At 50.5% G+C, this 13,253-nt stretch overlaps 1 protein-coding gene across 2 annotated transcripts in view; it reads left to right on the top strand.

The window, feature by feature from the left end:
• Nucleotides 1-12,701, top strand: part of EEPD1 (endonuclease/exonuclease/phosphatase family domain containing 1) — a 192,298-nt gene extending 179,597 nt beyond the window's left edge. For both annotated transcript variants that reach the window (XM_019958772.2, XM_019958771.2), the window contains exons 5-8: nt 807-941; nt 3,087-3,225; nt 8,511-8,705; nt 12,033-12,701. In XM_019958772.2, coding sequence (XP_019814331.2) covers nt 807-941; nt 3,087-3,225; nt 8,511-8,705; nt 12,033-12,232 — 669 coding nt within the window. In that variant the 3' untranslated portion in view covers nt 12,233-12,701. The remainder of the gene's footprint in view (nt 1-806; nt 942-3,086; nt 3,226-8,510; nt 8,706-12,032) is intronic.
• Nucleotides 12,702-13,253: the final 552 nt, after the last annotated feature.

Below are 13,253 nucleotides of genomic sequence, written 5' to 3'. Positions count from 1 at the left end.
ACCTGGCCTCTTTCACTCTCTGCCAGCCCAGGGCCGTGACTGAGCCTGACGGAGCCTGTTGGAGATTTTCAAGTCAGTAACCCTGCTCCAGGTTAGGTGTCAAGGCCACTGGGTAACAGTGTGTGGCTGCCTCTCAGATCACTCAGCCTCAACCCCTTCATCTGTAAAATGGGATCAACAGCTCCTCCCTCAACTCACAGAGTGGCTATAGCATTTTAAAGGATACTGTGCGTTGAATCCTTGTTTAGCAGACACAGGCCAGTGCCTGGCAGGGTACCCGTGAGGTGGCAGGCGGTGCTGAGCTGGAAGCTGGAAGCTGCTCAGTAACCAAAGCCACCTCTTGGAGTCTTGTATTTGATCATCAGCATTGCCATTTACCGACTGTGGGGTTTCAGGGAAGTTACTTAACCTCTCTAAGCAGCTGAGTCTTCACATGACAAGTGGGCACGTGAGTGGCTGTCCTATGGGATGTGATGATTAAAAAGATAATTCTGTGCCTAGTCTGGGGTCTCCCCCCACAATGTGCCCCTGCCAGAGAAGAGCCCAGGCACCCCAGCTGTGTGAACCTCCCTGAAATTACTGGTCTGGGAAATTTGTCAGGGGGACTAGGAGGAGGAACATGCTGTGGTTTGGGGATGTGCTTTTGTCTCAGAAACAGCCCCCAGGCAGGTCACCCCCAGACCCAGCGTAGAGTTTGCTACTTTCCCTTTATCTCCCCCTAGCCTTGCCTGCTGTTCTTCAGCTTGAGGCTGAGCACCCCACCAGACAGACCTCTCTGCACACTAACGCCTCGTCTTCTCCCGCAGGGTGCCGGGTTTGCAGGGTTCCTGTGGGACACGGCGGCTGGGGTGGAGCTGAGAGATGCCGCCTGGCAGGAGAGCTCGCCCGGCAACGGGCATGGGAAGCCGGTGGGCCCCAGCCCATACCTCGCGAGGTTCAAGGTATCGCTCCTATTGCTGTGTGGGGCCACTCCTTCTGAAAAGGAGAAAAGCCCACTTTGAACTGTGAGCCAGAGAAGCCCACCTTTTTGCCTTGGTTTTATTCTCTCTTGGGGCTGGGTCAGCACACACACTTGGGGTTCCCTCAGCTGGGGAGCTTGTCCAGAGAAGGAAGGAGAGGAATTTGGGGGAGATCATAGCTCTGGTAACTTGGACCTCTGGGTGAGAAGGAAGTCAAATGGCTGCTTCCCAAACCTGATAAGCAGCAGAATCACCTGGAGAGATTTTCTTAAAATCAGGATTTCCTGGACCCTGCCCCAGACACACAATGTCTGTTTTCCAGAATCACCTCCTGCACTTCATCAGTGCTCTCAGTGCTGGGTAAGGAAGCTGCTCGTTTGGGAATCTCTGGATTAGAGGGCAGCTGAACTGCTCTGAGGACACCCTTCTCTTACTAGGGAGAAGGGGAGCCCTCCAGGGGTCACTGGGGCTTGGAAGGGGCTCAGAAGGAGCTTCTGGGTGGTGGGGCCACTGACACTTCCAGACAAGCCCTCTCTCTCCAGAGTTGGGAGCAGCAAGCAGACTGACCTGAGCTGTCTCTCGATTCCCCTGGATGCCATGGGAAGTATTCATGCACAGCAAACAGTCAGAAACTGGGCATCAGGAGGCAGGAAAAGGCATCAGCCAAAACAGGTCACCAAGTCAGCAGCTGGCCTTACCCCTCAGAAGTCACAGGGTCGGGCGAGAGTGGTCCCTTGTCACAGAGCCCAGCAAGCTAGCTGCTGGGCGTCTGGGACACCCCCTTCTATATGCTCCAGAGCAGTTCTGGAGCCAGAGAGTTGCCGCAGACCTCAGCACAGTTTCTCTCTGGCAGCTCCGGGCTGGGGCTGCCCGTGAGCTGGCGGCTGTGCTGACTGTGGTCGGGTGTCTAGCCCACACTTCCCGCCTCCGTACTCGCAAAGCTGCAGAGGTGCTGGCATTCCGTGTGCATGCACACAACCCGGGGTGTCTGTGGGTTGTGCTTTGGATACTGGTGTATCAGTCAGCCAGCTATCACCCCTGAACCCTCCTCCGCAGGTCCCTTTTGTATGTTAAGTGGCTGCACTGGCTTCGGCCAAGCAAGGCAACAGGCAGAACCAGCTAGTGTCTTGAAGAGGTGGGCTGGTTTTAAAGATCATTAAGAAATGCTCTCAGATTGTGAATTATTGGCTCAAATCCTCTGAATGAAGTGATCCCCTGGACAGGTATGAAGCTCCTGTGCTTCGTGTCACATCCTAGGCCAAGCAAGTTGTGGGGACAGAGATGTGGCTTCTCTCCCCAGGCAGGGTTTCCTCGCCCACGGTCTGAAGGTGTCTCCCTTGAGGTCAGAGCCACAGCTTCAGAGAGAGCTCTCCTGGCTGGGCGGTGGTGATGGCAAACTGGGGTCACCTCTGTAAGACGAAGCTGGCAGCCCCCACTTGGGGGTGCCCTCTGCACACCCCTGCCATAACAGAAGGGTGGGGTTGCCAAACCCAGAGCAGCCGAGCACTGCTTTGGTGCCCAGGAGACTGACTCTGATGTCACGATTCTGCCGCTGCTCTGGGGATGCAGGAGGCGGCATAGCCTGTGCTACCAGGGCTCAGCCAGCTTTCATTCTTCATGTTTGAAATCACTGAGCATCAGGCACCGTGATCTCTAGCGGGGAAGGGAGCACATAGCAGTAGGTGGGATGTGGGGAGGTGGGGAAGGAGGCGGGGCCCAGCCGCAAATCCTGGCAGGGGTAGGGGGTAACAGGCTGGCCCTGTGGGGAGAGCCCCAGGTCTTCATTAACAACCAGCTGCTAATGTTACCTCTTCCTCCTCCATAGTTGCTCAGAAGGGAAAAAAGCAAAAAAAAATTGACGTTTCTAGACGTGCTTGGTTTTCCAGGCCCTAAGGAGGAGTAAAGGGGTGCAATGTAGGGGGTCCCCGTGATAGACAAGAGAGGTCTCGGTCCTGCAGGGGCCTCAGGAAGCTCTCACGATGCTGCCCCTGCTTCCTCCGGGGTGAGCTGCCCTGTGTAGTTTTACCACGGTCAGTGTTTGCAAAGCTGCGTGGGGGCTGGAGGTAACGGACGCAGGCAATAAGAGCATCTCACCCTGTGTCTGGCGCTTTGTTTCATCTTGCCCAGGTAGGAAGTCACGACTTGACGCTGGTGAACCTTCACCTGGCGACCCTGACCCTCCCAGGGGGTGAGAACCTGAGCAAGAATCACAGTGACAGCCATCGCTGGGCTAGCTTCACACAGACCTTGCAGGAAACCCTGAAAGGTAGGAACCATCTTTCTGTGCGGCTGGGCTAGCGGCTCCCACTTCTGCAGGATAGGTGAGGGGTGCCCCTTCCCAGCGTCTCTCCCCTCCCTTAGGCTGGCTGTCCCGTGGGCAGCGATGCGTACTGAGGGATGTACAGGGAACCACCATACCGCCTGCATCCTGGGCAGCTCAGTGCCCCGTGCACACTCACAACTTAGTCTCTGTGGGTCTGGCATGTGGGTTCCGTGGTGGGGGTTTTGTGGCTCTTCAGCCTCTCTTTGATGGACAGGATTGGGAGAAGGAGAAACTAGTGATGACGTCCCACGCCCCCCATCATGGGCTCCACTGCCCCCCGTGTGCTCCCATGGTGGTGTCCCCTGAAGGTGTGCACCTGCTCTTCTTGTGAAAGAGAGTTGGTGACGAGGGGAGTGGGGAAGTCCTGATAAGTCCTTTCCTTCCTGGTAGATAACAGATCTTGCTGACAGAGCCCTGAAATGACAGAAACGCTGGACTTGAATCTTGGCTCCTTCAATGGTTGTAGGATGTCTGGGAGGTCACCACTCTTCAGGGGCTGACAGTGCTAACCTCACAGGGTGCCCAGGGCTGGGTGACCATCTGATGAAGGACCCAGGATATGGTAGGGGCTCAGCAGACTTGAGTTGAGTCAAAAACATGCCAGGGGGATTAAGAGAACACTGAAAAGAGCAGAACCTCAGAAAACAGGTGGACTCTGCTTTCCAGCTCTGCCCCCAATAATACCAAACATTTTCTATGTGTGGCTTACAAGGAGGAAGAGTTGAAAGCTGATACAGCTGTAAAGACTGCTGCTGCTGCTGCTAAGTCGCTTCAGTTGTGTCCAACTCTGGTGTGACCCCATAAACGGCAGCCCACCAGGCTCCCCCGTCCCTGGGATTCTCCAGGCAAGAACACTGGAGTGGGTTGCCATTTCCTTCTCCAGTGCATAAAAGTGAAAAGTGAAAGTGAAGTCGCTCAGTCGTGTCCGACTCCTAGCGACCCCATGGACTGCAGCCCACCAGGCTCCTCCGTCCATGGGATTTTCCAGGCCAGAGTACTGGAGTGGGGTGCCATTGCCTTACTGGGGTGTGTTCAGTTTGGCTTGTTTTTTCAGAGCACTGAGGTTCTCCAGGTGAGGTTTCACAGCTGGAGGCCTGCAGTTCTCTTCTGTATTCTAGAGTCTTAATCCATCTTCCTAGCTTGCTAAGCCTTTTTTCCCTTGTTGAATTGGCCCCTCACAAGGTGATTTATGAAGATGTGGCTACAGAGATAGTTCAAAGATAGTTCATTTTGAAAAGAGTTTTATCATGGTAAAATATATATGACATGAGACTTACCATCTTAACAATTTTTAAGTTACTTGTAACTTAAAGTATATATAAATATATTTACGTTATTTTATAACCATTACCACCATCCATCTCTAGAGCTCTTTCATCTTCCCAAACTGAAACTCTGCCCATTAAACACAAATTCCCCTTCCTCCCAGACCCTGACAGTCACCTTTCTACTTTGTTTCTGTGAACTTGACCTTTCTAGGTATCTCATCTAAGTGGAACCTTACAATATTTGTCCCTTTGTGGCCAGTTTATTTCACTTATGTCATGTCTTTATGGCTTGTAGTATACATCAGAATTTCCTTTCATTTTTATGGCCAAATACTATTCCATTTGTCGGTCAATGGACACTTGGGTTATTTCCATCTTTTGGCTGTTATGGATAATGCTCTTATGAACATTGATGTACAGCTTACATTTCAAACCAGGATGTGCTGTGACCAGCATTCCCCTTAAATTATGAGTCTTTGGGCTAAAAAAAAGTCAGAAAGATGTTTAAGTCAAGATACTTCATCCAAGGAGCAACCATGTGGGAGATTGTTCACCCACGGCTAGTCTCTAACCCATTATGAAGGATGCCTTGATAGCTTTTAAATCTGTGGACATTTCTGTTGTTCTTGATTTCAAACTTTTGCTTTATACGGAAAGAGGAAGGGAATGCGCCAGTCCCTTACTTCTCTGATAACCATAGGCCCTTGCTGTCTTTTCTGATATTCTGGTAGGGATCAGGTATTTGTCAGAAGACCTGGGTAGGGTATTGTTTCAAGCTGCCAGGGACTATTGAGCCACAGTCTGGCTCAGCCTTGCCATGCCCAGGTAAGGACAGTGACTCATGTCCCTGTGTCCCCTGCATTTAACTAACGTTCAGCTATTGTTAACTGGTGACACAGCAGAGCCAAGGAATCAGGAAGTGCTGCAGCCTGCCCAAGGTGCAGCTCGGGTAAATCGATGAGCAGAGGTAGTTTTGCTCAAAGACTGAACCTTTATTCCACAGGCTTCTTTCTATCAGAGCAAACAGAGTCGATTTGATTAGCAAACTCTGGGCCTTTCCACCTTTGTCTGGAATGTGCACCCAGGTTGACTGACGTCAGTGAGGGCTGAGGGTGGGGGGCCCATCCACTGATGGAATTTTCTTCTTTCAGACACCCACCCCCCGCCCTGCCCCACGCAGGGCCTGCTCTGTGAATTCAGCAAGAGTCAAACAAGGCAGGGTCATGCTTGGCATCTGAGTAAGACTTACCCCTAGTGGGGCCGGGCTCCTGCTATTGTCCCTGGCATTTTATATATCTAGGACTCTGAGGAAGTCAGCCCCATATATTATCCCTTCACTCCTGGAAAATGTGTGTGCTCCGTAGTGTCTGATTCTTTGCGGCCCCAGGGACTGTAGCCTGCCAGGCGGCTCCTCTGGCTGTGGGATTCTCCAGGCAAGAATACTGGAGTGGATTGCCATGCCCTCCTCCAGGGGAATCTTCCTGACCCAGGGTCGAACCTGCATCTTCTGAGTCTCCTTCATTGGCAGGCACGTTATTTACCACTAGGGCCACCTGGGAAGCCCTAACTCCTAGAAAATCAGTGGGTAACTGTGGAGCCCACCCTGGCAGACAGCTTCCTGGGAGAATTTAGGGCCCTGCACCTCTGTGGGTTGTCAGAGGCAGGGAGTGTCTCCATGTCATCACCAAACTGCTTTAACCAAAGTAGATGAGTTGTAAGAAACCTGGACAGTCCAATTAAAAATGAGCCATTATTTTCATTCCCGAAGTTACACAGAGCTGGGTTTATTGATGCCTGACACCAGCATCTCTCCTGGGTTCAGAATTTTCTTTTCTTAAAAAAAAAAAAAATGTGTGTGTGTGTGTGTATGTATGTGTATGTATATATATATATATATATATATATATATATATATATATATATATATATATATATTGTCAGTGCTGAGTCTTCATGGCGGCACACGGGCTTTCTCCAGTTGCAGCGAGCGGGGCTACTCTCTCGTTGCAGGACAAAGGCTTCTCGTTGCGGTGGCTCCTCTTGTTGTGGAGCACAGGCTGCAGGATGTGCAGTCTTCATCAGCTGTGGCTTTTGGCCTCTAGAGCATAGGCTTAACAGTTGTGGTACACAGGCTTAGTTGCCCCGTGGCATGTGGGATCGTCCCAGACCAGGGATTGAACCCACGTCTCTTGCATTGGCCAGTGGATTCTTTACCACTGAGCCACCAGGAAAACCCCCAGAACTGTCTTTTTTTGGCTCAAATATTTCATGTTTGTATCCTAATGAAAACCTCTCATTATATTGAAACCTTTTGTCTCAGTCTTTCCTAAGTTTTCCTTGAAATTTAATAAAGGTAGCATCTTTCTGTTCATTCCTTTTAAAAAATACGTTGCACCTTAATTGTGCAGTTTTCCTCATGCTTTGTTCACCATTTCTTCCATGCATGTTTATCTTACGTCTGCCAGGCAGCAGCCTCTGTTCCAAGCGTGTGGGGCTTTTCCATCCTAGCTCTTTGTAAAGAGTCCTGGATTTGAGGGCTTGGTGGCTTTGGTCAGAGCCTCAGCTTCTTACTTGCAAGAGGTCCCCAGCACACGGTGACGACTCAGTGGAGGGTCATGAACACTGGCCTCCTAGGAGTTGTTATTAGTATTATTCATAAGTTGACTTTCCTGTTGAAAGTTCGCACTGATTTCTCAAGACCAGCTTAGTTGGGCTCGCCCTGTTTTGGGTGCCAGGGTTGTTAGGATCTAGCATGAGGGTCACTGTTGCGTCTCTGTTGCTCATACAATGGCTGCAGGAAAGGCTTCCTTCCATCCCTCCCTCCCTCAGGCCCACTGGGAGAGGGTGTCATGTGCAGAACGTGAGTGCCCTCTGCTGGTGGCTTGTGTCATTTCACTTTAGATGTCTTAATCTCACAGCTGAGCAACTTCATTTCACTTTTCACTGTCATGCATTGGAGAAGGAAATGGCAACCCACTCCAGTGTTCTTGCCTGGAGATTCCCAGGAACAGGGGAGCCTGGTGGGCTGCCGTCTATGGGGTCACACAGAGTCAGACACGACTGAAGTGATGCAGCAGCAGCAGCAGCAGCAGCCCTTGTTATTGACACATATTCGAGTCCATGAAGATTTGTTGAGTGTCTCAGATGCATTTGGCCCTTGGTTATGAACTGCTTTCCTTAAAGCTTTCCTTGCAATGTTTCTCCCTGTGATAAGGTGGCTCCCCTGAGGGGAACTTCGAGACAGGAAATGATGGTCAGGCAGTGGACAGGAATCCCAGGGAGCCAAGCTGGGTCTCACTGTCCTTTTCTGAATGTCTCCTCACTTTGGAAAATACTTCGTAACTATCCCACTTACTCTTGTAAATCAAACTAGAGTTTGAGAGAGATGTTGAAGATACTTTAAAGTATTTTGCCCTATATTAGTGTGCTGGGGTACCATAACAAAATACCACAGACTGGATGGATTAAACAACAGGCATTTATTTTCTTACAGTCCTGAAGGCTGGAAAGTCTATGATCAAGGTGTTGGCAGGGTCGGTTCCTTCTGAGGCCTCCCCTCGGCTTGTCGATGACTGTCTTCTTCCTGTGTCTTCACACGGGCTTCCTTCTGTGCTCAATAAATGTTTGTTGATCTTTTGTTAACGATCTGGGCAAGACCCTTAGGGCCTTTTTGTGCTATGAGATTCGGAACCCATGATCCAGAACAGAGGTGATGTTGACATCACACTAACCAAATGTGTCACAAACCTACTCTGAAAGCTTGGGGGTTGGTGGGGGATGGGGGTGAGGGGGTATTGCCCAAGGAACTTGGAAGAATTGGGAGAATAAGAACCATGCCACAGTCCTTATCCTGGAGAGTCAAATCAGACAGTCATGATCCTACTTAAACGAGTAGCGGTCAGTGTTGGGTTAACTTCCCACCACCTCTTACATTTCTGAATTTCTTTCTTCCACTTCTAGGAGAAAAAGACGTGATAGTTTTAGGGGATTTTGGCCAGGGGCCAGACAGCAGTGACTATGATATCTTGAGGAAAGAAAAATTCCACCACCTGATCCCCGCACACACCTTTACCAACATCAGCACCAAGAATCCTCAAGGCTCGAAGGCTCTGGACAACATCTGGATCAGTAAAAGCTTAAAGAAGGTTTTCACAGGTAAAGCACATGTGCTGTTCAGAAACAGAGGGAGAGTCGCCTGTCTGAGCTGGCAGTTCACGATTGTCTGGTTTGAGCGAGAGTCAGGAGTGATCTTCCCTCCTCTGCAGGCATTTATGAGGTTACTGTTCAGGTGGCTGTATAATTATCATTCACACAGAGCCACTTTTAAGAGTGAAGGGGTTCTGAAAACTAATTAAAAGGCATTCACTGACCTACATCAGGGACAAAGCCAATGTGTGCTGGGCAGACCTGGTTATCGACTGAGCACTGGTCGCTGCTGTGAACTTTCTCTGCTGTGCTGAGTAGGGGCCACTCTCTGGTTGTGCTGCGTGGGCTTCTCATTGCAGTGCTTTCTCTTGCAGAGCACGTGGGCTTCACTAGCGCAGCTCACGGGCTCTAGAGCGTGGGCTCAGTAGTTGTAGGACACGGGCTTAGTTGCCCCACGACTTGTGGAATCTCCCTAGACCAGAATTCAAACCCATGTCCCTTGCATTGGCAGGTGGATTCTTATCCACTGGCCACCAGGGAAGCCCCAACTTAGCCTAATTTTAAGGATACCTGGCCCTTCAGCAAACACTTCTCAAGCCCTGTCATGTTCAGGCAGTGTGTTGTGGCCTGAGATTTACCAACATGCCATCAGCACCCTGCAGAGCAGCAGTTGGCGGTGAGCTGACACGTCACCTGGCATCACTATAGGATGCCGAAGTGCTTTAGGCAGGACTCTGCCAGACCAGAGTGTGGGGGGTAACCTCAGCACTGAAAAGATAAGCACCAACAGTTTGAAAAGTGTCAGTTGATCGGTTGTAGTCATGTCCGACTCTTTGTAGCCCCCCAGGCTCCTCTGTCTGTGTGATTTTCCAGGCAAGAATACTGGAGTGGGTAGCCATTCTCTTCTCCAAGGGATCTTCCTGACCCATGGATCAAACCCGTCTCCTGCATTGCAGGCAGATTGTTTACCGTGTGAGTCACCAGAGAAGCCCTTACTAAACACAAATAGTTGCAGATTATACTTCAGAGAAATGTTAAAAAACATATTTAAGTACCAATGCTGGAGTCCCACTGTGAGATCAGGATGTGCAGCCACCAGGATGTGCAACCAAGACTTGGATCCTCAGGACCAGAATCTCCAGTCCTGGGCACCAATGTCCTGTTGGACTGCATCATGGGAAAATCCAAAGGATGAAGAAAGTGGGTCTCAGAGGGAGTGTCAGTCATCAGACTGGGCCAGATGCAGTTTGCAGAAAGGCACCGCTGGCCAGACAGAGGTCGGTGGCAGTTGGAGGTGGTGCTGGAGTGCTTGAGCAGACAGGGCTGGAGGAAAGTTAGAAACCATTTCATCTGTCCCTTGCTCTTCAGCTGTAGAAAGCGAGGTGCAGGGAGGAGTGGCCCCCATCGTGGGACTGTTGCCTGGGCAGCAGAACTCACACCAGAACCCAGGCCTGAAAGTGAAGGTGTTAGTTGCGTAGTTCAGGTCAGTTCAGTTGCTCAGTTGTGTCCAACTCTTTGTGACCCCATGGACTGCAGCACACCAGGCCTCCCTGCCCACCACCAACTCCTGGAGTTTACTCAAACTCATGTCCATTAAGTCAGTGATGCCATCCAACCATCTCATCCTCCATTGTCCCCTTCTCCTCCCGCCTTCAATATTTCCCAGCATCAAGGTCTTTTCAGATGAGTCATTTCTTCGAATCAGGTGGCCAAAATCTTGGAGTTTCAGCTTCAGCATCAGTCCTTCCAATGAATATTCAGGACTGATTTCCTTTAGGATGGACTGGTTGGATCTCCTTGCAGTCCAAGGGACTCTCAAGAGTCTTCTCCAACACCATATTTCAAAAGCATCAATTCTTCAGTGCTCAGCTTTCTTTATGGTCTGACTCTCACATCCATACATGACCACTGGAAAAACCATAGTTTGACTATACAGACCTTTGACAGCAAAGTAATTTCTCTGCTTTTTAATATGCTCTCTAGGTTGGTCATAACTTTTCTTCCAAGGAGCAAGCGTGTTTTAATCTCATGGTTGCAGTTACCATCTGCAGTGATTTTGGAGCCCCCAAGAATAAAGTCTGCCACTGTTTCCATTGCTTCCCCATCTATTTGCCATAAAGTGATGGGACCAGATGCCATGATGTTAGTTTTCTGAATGTTGAGTTTTAAGTCAACTTTTTCACTCTCCTCTTTCACTTTCATCAAGAGGCTCTTTAGTTGTTCTTAGCTTTCTGCCATAAGGGTGGCATCATCTGCATATCTGAGGTTATTGATATTTCTCCCGGCAATCTTGATTCCAGCTTGTGTTTCCTCCAGCCCAGCATTTCTCATGATGTACTCTGCATATAAGTTAAATAAGCAGGGTGACAATATACAGCCTTGACGTATTCCTTTTCCTATTTGGAACCAGTCCGTTGTTCCATGTGCAGTTCTCACTATTGCTTCCTGACCTGCATACAGATTTCTCAGGAGGCAGGTCAGGTGGTCTGGTATTTCCATCTCTTTCAGTATTTTCCACAGTTAGTTGCTTAGTCGTGTCCAACTCTTTGTGACCCCATGGACTATAGCCTACCAGACTCCTCTGTCCATGGAATTCTCTAGGCAAGAATACTGGAGTGGGTTGCCATTCTCTTCTCCAGGGTTTCTTCCCAACCCAGGGATTGAACCCAGGTCTCCTGATTACAGTCAGATAGATTTGTTACCATCTCAGCCACTAGGGAAGCCACCAGAGCCCAGGCCTGGGTCTGTTTGATTATCTGGGACAGTTCTCACTGAGGGCCATGGCCATGCTTCTAACTGCTCTGTCCTTTCTTCTGTGACTCTTCCCATTTCTTAAACATACCTTAAGCTTCACGTGTTTCTAAACCTTGACTTTAAAAATACCTTTACTATCTCATAAACTTCTGTAACTTTCTCTTCTTTACCCTTTTTGTAGAACTTTCTCCTTTCCCACCCGCCTTTGCAGCTTTGCTTTGTGAAATAGGACCTTCACTTTGGACACCTTTGTGGGAACTGTGTCCCTGTCTCGAACACTTATCCTTGCTGGTCAGATTGCAAGTGTTTGCCAAATAAGGAAGGGGTGGGGGCCAGGAGGTATGCGAATGGGCAGGAGGCCTGGACCCAGGGTAGTTTCAGCGCCTCCTTGGCAAACCCTCACTTGTCTGGGAAATCCAGTGGGCTGAGACAGTTCATTTGCACAGGCAAGCCAGGTGACTGAGGGGTCTCGTCAGGGAGCCCAGGCTTGCAGACTATACACTGTTGGCCTCCACCCACCAGCTTGCGGCCCTCCCCCACCCCCCATCCTGACCTCTGGGTCTGTCTTCCCTCTGCCTCCAGGCCACTGGGCTGTAGTGAGAGAAGGCCTCACGAACCCTTGGATTCCAGATAACTGGTCTTGGGGCGGAGTGGCTTCTGAACACTGCCCTGTGCTTGCGGAGTTGTACACGGAGAAGGACTGGACCAGGAAGGAAGGCCCTCGGAGCGGCAATGGGCTCACCCTGGAGCGGAGTGAAGCCAACATTAAACACGAGCGATGATGGCACCGAACAGGCGTTCCACCCCCTGACCCCGGGGAGTTCGCCCTTCCCCGTGAAGATGCAGAGCCAGAACCGCCTGCCCTTTTGTCCTCGTTCTGACAGCGGACAGTGCTTGCGCTGTGACCCGGCTGCCTTCCTCACAGAGTTTGTGGACTCTCATGGGGGAGGGAGCCCAGCGGGCCCTCGAGGTGCTGGATGGTCTGATCAGAAGCTGGGTAGAGAACTGGAATGTCTCTGATCTGTGGATGCCGCCAGCCTCAACCACTGGGGGTGATCACCACACTGCCTGGACTGCAGCTCAAAGGGAATAGCCGTGGAGGCTGGAGGCAGAGCTCTCTTTCCTGACCACCAGTCTATGATGTTCTGACTGCAAATTCTGTGAAAAGCTTTTAACTTGAGTACTCTCCTCAAATATTTTGAGTGATGATTTTTAGTTTTGTTTTGAAAAAATAAACAGAGATGAACCTGCCTGGCTGCAGTGAGAGCCTGGGGGCAGTCCCCTGTCCTGTGTGTTTTGTGCCCTCTTCTGATGTCCTGGGCAGGGTGGGGAAAGGGAGAGGCTGCGGCCTGCAGGGTCCGAACACAAGGCACCCCTAACCCTGGGAGTTCCTTTTGCATCCTCGCCTTGAGATCCTGCAGAGGTACCCATCACACCTCACTGACCCCCGGAATCTCTGTCCGATCTTTAGATTGTCTCTTCCCTCCCATCCAGTGCTTCATCCTCTGATCCCTTTGCTGGATCATCTATCACTTTGAAGAACCATTTGAATAATCTCCTTTCCTCCTTCCCCGTTCAATTCAGTTCACCTTCAGTTCCCCAGCATTCCCCAGGCATTCTCTACCCAGAGCCTCCATCTGCCGATCCTGAGGAATAGCTGTTGATTCTGGATCCCCAGGAAGCTAAGCCTGGGAGCATCAAGAGAGGTTGGGTCCTCCTTTGAGCGTGGGTGTTGGGGGTGGGGGGCGGGACATGTGGGTTAACTGCCATCAAGTACTCTTTCCTTCCCAGGTTGGGGTCTCC

The sequence above is a fragment of the Bos indicus genome, chromosome 4 (assembly GCF_029378745.1).
Source record: "Bos indicus isolate NIAB-ARS_2022 breed Sahiwal x Tharparkar chromosome 4, NIAB-ARS_B.indTharparkar_mat_pri_1.0, whole genome shotgun sequence".
Classification (NCBI taxonomy): Eukaryota; Metazoa; Chordata; class Mammalia; order Artiodactyla; family Bovidae; genus Bos; species Bos indicus.
This window is presented reverse-complemented; position numbering and strand designations above follow the sequence as displayed.